This window comes from Macadamia integrifolia, chromosome 7 (genome assembly GCF_013358625.1).
Source record: "Macadamia integrifolia cultivar HAES 741 chromosome 7, SCU_Mint_v3, whole genome shotgun sequence".
NCBI lineage: Eukaryota > Viridiplantae > Streptophyta > Magnoliopsida > Proteales > Proteaceae > Macadamia > Macadamia integrifolia.
This window is the reverse complement of record NC_056563.1, coordinates 21770618-21775893: the sequence shown is the minus strand read 5'-3', so window position 1 is coordinate 21775893 and position 5276 is coordinate 21770618. Positions and strand designations below refer to the sequence as shown.

Here is a 5276-nt window from a genome sequence, read left to right as displayed (position 1 = left end):
TCAATATAGCAAGGAAAAGTGAACTCTGCCCATCCATGTTCCCAATGCCCAGACACTTAGAGAAATTGAGGCAGCAGTAGGGATGTCATTTCATAGCCTGCCCCTTGGGGAACATGATTGGACATAGTTCTTTCTCCCTACAAAAAATTAAACTATGCCTATATAACTCAAGTTTATTAAGTTCAAATCAATTAAACTATGTATAAAAAAAATGAATATTCATAGAACAATTACCACCATCTCAATTGTACATATCACATAACCTTAGGACTAAATACAAATAGTATTAAAAAAAAAAAAAATACAAGTAATATTAAGGGGGTCAATCTAGTTTGGGCTTAAAGGACTCGGTTCAAATCTGGCTTGTAAATGTGTCGAACCGATCAGATGCCTGTCGGGCTCAAGCCCGACACATTTATTAATCAAGCCGGTCTAAGTCGGATCATAAACGTATCAGACTAGATCGAACCTATCGATACAGGCTTGGAATTGACACCCCTACATTGCACTAATGTATACATGAAATGGGAGGTTGCGTAGTATTTTCACACATACCAATTTTTATGCAAAGGCACAACAAGCAAGTGAGTAGCATACTTTATCCTTTTTCCTTAATAATAATAGTAATTCACAAGGAAGGCAAAAGATGCTTTAAAGTACCAAACTCGAGGTACGTGCATTTAATAATGATATTAATTCCTTCGTACTGCATTTTCAGCAGCAAGGTGTTAAGAAATCAGTTCCTAACATTAAACAAGGAATCAATTACAACCAAAATAGGTTTATCATTATAAAACTAAAAGAGAGCACTAAGGTTGAGGCGATCGACGTCCCCTCAAATTAACATCAGTTGCAGAAGTGAAGACCCTTATGCAACCCTCTTGGGCTCTCTAGACAGGGCTGGGAGCTTCAGCTTTCGCTGCTTTGGGGGTCTCTTCTGGTGCTGATACTGGTACTGCTGCTGCTGGACCATGAGCATGAGTATGTGCATGAGCGTGAGCATGAGAGTGATCATGAGCATGAGCATGACCATGAGTGTGGTCGTGGTCATGGTGATGGTGGATTTTAGCCAACCTACCAAAAATTCCTCTGAAAAAACACGAAAATGCCAAACAAATTCAGGAGTTAGGGCAAAAGAAACATTTTTAAACAAATTAAATCTAAAAAAAAAAAGGAAATTATTTGAAAAAAAACCAACTTGAAGAAGTCCTCAGTCTTGTGCTTCAAGTCGTGTGCTGTCTCCTTGACTTTTCTCCCTGCCTCGAATGCCGACTCATCCGAGTAAGCTGAGTCCATTAGAAACACAAAGGCCAATGCCAACACCAGAACAAAGAATGCTGCTCCCTTTGCCATCTTTATTCTTTATTTCTACAACACAAAGACCCAATTACTTCTTTGAAAATTGTTTCTTTGTGTGTTGAGAATGGCAGGGATGTGGGGGGTTAATTTATACTATTGAGAGTCGCCAATTATGAGGGAGAGTTGAGCTACTTCTTAGGATCAAAGGGAGAGATGAGCGTGCCACCATTTGTGATTTGTGATCCTCATTGTTTTAAGGTATCTTGGTAGCCAAGTTTGGAACTAGCAAGGATTATGTTACTATTCTTAGGAGAACCATTCTCGTATGCTCCTTGACACCTACATATGACCACTTAATCAGGAGTTGACTTATGCTAAAGGGAGGCAGAATGAGTAGATTACATGTAAGGACCAAGGAGCATACGAGAATGGTTTTTGGATGTGAACCTGATCTGAACTCCTTGATTCGGGTGACTAAGATGTAAGGCCAAGGGGTCCAAGTTGGGCTAGACAAGGCACTTGACCAGGACCCGATTGGCTTCCTACTGTGTTCTTTGTCACGTGTTCATCCATCACCTTGCTTCGTATGGACTAAGGTTTAAGAACTTGGTATCAGGAACAGGATCGGCCAAGGCCAAAACCGATTTAATACTGATCTGAATCGGTCAAGATCAAACAAAAATATCCCTCATTTCAATTAAAAAATAGCTTTTTAAACTATTTTACCCTTCACCCATACTAATATATCAATGCGGTATCGTCCAAAAATTGACATCTGTCAAGGATGATTTTTAATCCGATCTTGACCGATCCAATATGATTCCTAAAACAATGATGTAGACTGATTCAATATAACAAAGAAAAGTGAACTTTGCCCATCCATGTTCCCAATGCCCAGACACTTAGGGAAATGGAGGCAGCAGTAAAGATGTCATTTCATAACCCGCCCCTTGGGGAACATGATTGGACATAGTTCTTTCTCCCTACAAAAAATTAGGGATGAAGAATACCAATTGGTCGTTTTCTCTATGCCCTCCAATGGGGGAACTCACATTGGTATCCCTAGCTAGAGATCACATAGAGGGTGGGGGTCATTTCACGTGACCATATGATCAGAGAGTGTAGGGAACAGGACCAATTAGTTTTCTTTTTTCCCAAAAAATTATAAACTTTGTTTGAATTTGTCCAAGTCGCAAGTATATTTGAAAAACTAAGTTTTTTTACTTGACTCACCTTTCTCAAAATTTGGTGACTCAGACAAATCAAACCTAACCAGAGGGAATCACGTAAAAAAATCAGAAAACAAACCCCGATGTTGAACGAATATCATACTCAATCATGAGCTCCAATCAAGGCCACAACCTCCATGGGCATGGCCTAATATGAGCCCAAGCGATGCCTCTAGTAACATAGCGATGCACGTGATTGAAACAACTTCTTAAAAAAACGTTGGAAGACCTAGATAAGTGCAACCCTAAATCCCTAACATCAACCTCTGACTTCCTTTAATGCTATTACCACATTTTCCCTAATCTTAAATTTTGTCATATGAAAATTTGATTGGAATTTAAATTTTAAGGGTAAGTTTAGACGTATAGTCCATCTATGTCATCCTTGAATCTTTTTTTGCTAAAAGTCAGCAAGTGAATATCATTAATAAAATGAAAGAATGAGAGCATACAAAATAGATATTTTGGATTGCATTTTCTTGAATCGTTTGATAAGTTTTAGCATCAAAGTATTGCAATAAATAGGAAATTGACATACCATTTGGATCAAGATTTAAACGATTAGGAAAAATGTCTAATACATAGAGGAAGTTTGGCTATGAAATTCTGTATAAGGCTAGTCAATTGTTGGTCCTCTTTCTGCCCATCTATGAGATTGGTCTCCTCAAACCGTCCACTATTTTAATGGCTAAAATAGCAAAGAAGAAAATCCACTAAATAGGGGACAGGCATATTGTCCAAAGGAACTACAAAATTTAACCTGTACACAATCCCCCCCCCCCATTAGTTTGCATGTGTGACATTTCTTATGCCAAACCAGCAGGGTTCCTGCGCCCATTTGTAATTCATGTTGCTCAAAATTAATGCATGGAAATAAGGAAAGTATCGAAGCAATAAATAACGATAAGGGAAAAAGAAATATAAAGGCAGTGTCGTTCCTACACTGAGATACAAAGTGGGGCAAAATGAACATCGCATCCATCATAAAAGACGCAAATCTCAACTATGTTGATGCTTCCACGTGCACTCGCATAAGCCCCATGCTAGGTTAGGGCCTCATTGTTTTTCAGGAACCCTCCCCAATAATAAATTAATAATCCTAATAAAAAAAAAACAATTCACCTATTAATTAAGGACGGTAAAGTTGCTTCAGCAAGTTCCAAGATTGAGGTAAATTGGCATTAATTCGGTACATTTACACCTAAAAATACTGCATTTTCTGCAGCAAAGGGCTCTCTAAGAAATCAGTTCCTAACATTATAACAAGGAACCAATTACAACCAAAATAGGTTTATTACTATAAAATTAAAAGGGAGCACCAAAGTTGAGAGCGATCGACGTCCCCTCAAATTAACATCAGTTGCAGAAGTGAAGACCCTTATGCAACCCCTTGGGCTCTCTAGACATGGCTGGGAGCTTCAGCTTTCGCTGCTTTGGGGGTCTCTGCTGGTGCTGGTACTGGTACTGCTGCTGCTGGACCATGAGCATGAACATGTGCATGAGCATGAGCATGAGGGTGAGCATGACATGGTGATGGTGGTTTTTAGCCAACCTACCAAAAATTCCTCTGAAAAAATCGAAAATGCCAAAAAAAATCAGGAGTTACGGCAAAAGAAATTTTTTTTTTAAATAAATTATATCTAATAAAAAGGAAATGATAAGAAAGAAAGAAAAAAAAAAAAAAAACCAACTTGAAGAAGTCCTCAGTCTTGTGCTTCAAGTCGTGTGCTGTCTCCTTGATTTTGCTCCCCGCTTCGTATGCCGAGTCATCCGAGTAAGCTGAGTCCATTAGAAACACAAAGGCCAATGCCAACACCAGAACAAAGAACGCTGCTCCCTTTGCCATCTTATTCTTTATTTCTAACACAAAGACCCAATTACTTCTTTTATTATATTGTTTCTTTGTGTGTTGAGAATGGCAGAGATGTGGGGGGTTAATTTATACTATTGAGAGTCGCGAAAATTATGAGGGAGATCTGAGCAACTTCTTAGGATCAAAGGGAGAGATGAGCGTGCCACGTACCACTTGTGATTTATGATCCTCATTGTTTTAAGGTCTCTTGGTAGCTAACTTTGGAATTCGTATGCTCCTTGGTACCTACATGATTCCTTGATTACATGTAAGGACCAAGGAGCATACGAGAAGGGTCTTTGTATGTGAACTTGATCCAAACTCCTAGGTTTGAGCTTTGACTTTTGAAATTGGCAGAGGCCCAACTTTGAACGCTCCAAATTTCAGGTAGTGAATCCTCCTTCCTAAAATTAACTTCAGCCAAGAAAACGATTTATAACCAAGGAATCATGTCCAAAACAATCAACTCTTGGAGGCATTTCAGAAAGATTAATATGAATTCTACCTCCAATCTGGGCTTAGATCTAGGTTAGTAAGAAAGAAAACCTAGGCTGGAGCTAGAGGAAGAGGCAAAGGCGAAGAGTAGAGAAGAGCAAGTGGATTCACTAAAAACTGCATAAATCCAGAGAGGGATCTACCTTTTCCCTTGCTTGTTCACTTCAATATGCTTAAGCCCATAAAGAACAACATAAATCTAGAGAAGAAACAAAATTTCAACAAAACCCTAAATATGTCATTGGCCAGGTGTCTTCAACCAACTGCACCCCAAACGCACACCATTCCATGGAAGTTTCATTTTCCCAGAATGTATCCTAATTTTTGGTCTAATTCTTCTTCAAATGATCGATTCAACCTCTGATAAAAAAGATATACCTTGATTGTATTTTATCTCTCCA

At 38.7% G+C, this 5276-nt stretch overlaps 2 protein-coding genes across 4 annotated transcripts in view; both read right to left on the bottom strand.

The window, feature by feature from the left end:
* Positions 1–647: 647 nt before the first annotated feature.
* On the bottom strand, positions 648–4433 carry LOC122084404 (urease accessory protein UreG-like). 3 transcript variants are annotated; one of them, XM_042652629.1, is made up of 2 exons: positions 4220–4423; positions 648–1089 (listed from the first exon to the last, which is right to left on the bottom strand). In XM_042652629.1, exons 1-2 carry the CDS (start codon positions 4372–4374, stop codon positions 891–893), a joined length of 354 nt encoding a protein of 117 aa, XP_042508563.1. In that variant the 5' UTR covers positions 4375–4423; the 3' UTR covers positions 648–890. The 3 variants fall into 3 exon arrangements, with proteins under 3 accessions (XP_042508563.1, XP_042508562.1, XP_042508561.1); XM_042652628.1 differs by lacking the exon at positions 4220–4423 and adding an exon at positions 1199–1423; XM_042652627.1 differs by lacking the exon at positions 648–1089 and adding an exon at positions 3673–4095 and having other exon boundaries at positions 4220–4433.
* The window catches only part of LOC122084405 (urease accessory protein UreG-like), a 65929-nt gene continuing 64325 nt past the window's right edge, over positions 3673–5276 (bottom strand). Inside the window, exon 3 of the transcript XR_006141885.1 lies at positions 3673–3898. The gene's annotated coding sequence lies outside the window, so the exon portion shown is untranslated. The remainder of the gene's footprint in view (positions 3899–5276) is intronic.

Coding starts and splice junctions, on each gene's coding strand:
- LOC122084404 (XM_042652627.1), bottom strand. CDS start 4,374: ATGGCAAAGGGAGCAGCGTTCTTTGTTCTGGTGTTGGCATTGGCCTTT. Junction 4,096..4,219: donor AAGACTGAGGACTTCTTCAA/GTTGGTTTTTTT, acceptor CGATTTTTTCAG/AGGAATTTTTGGTAGGTTGG.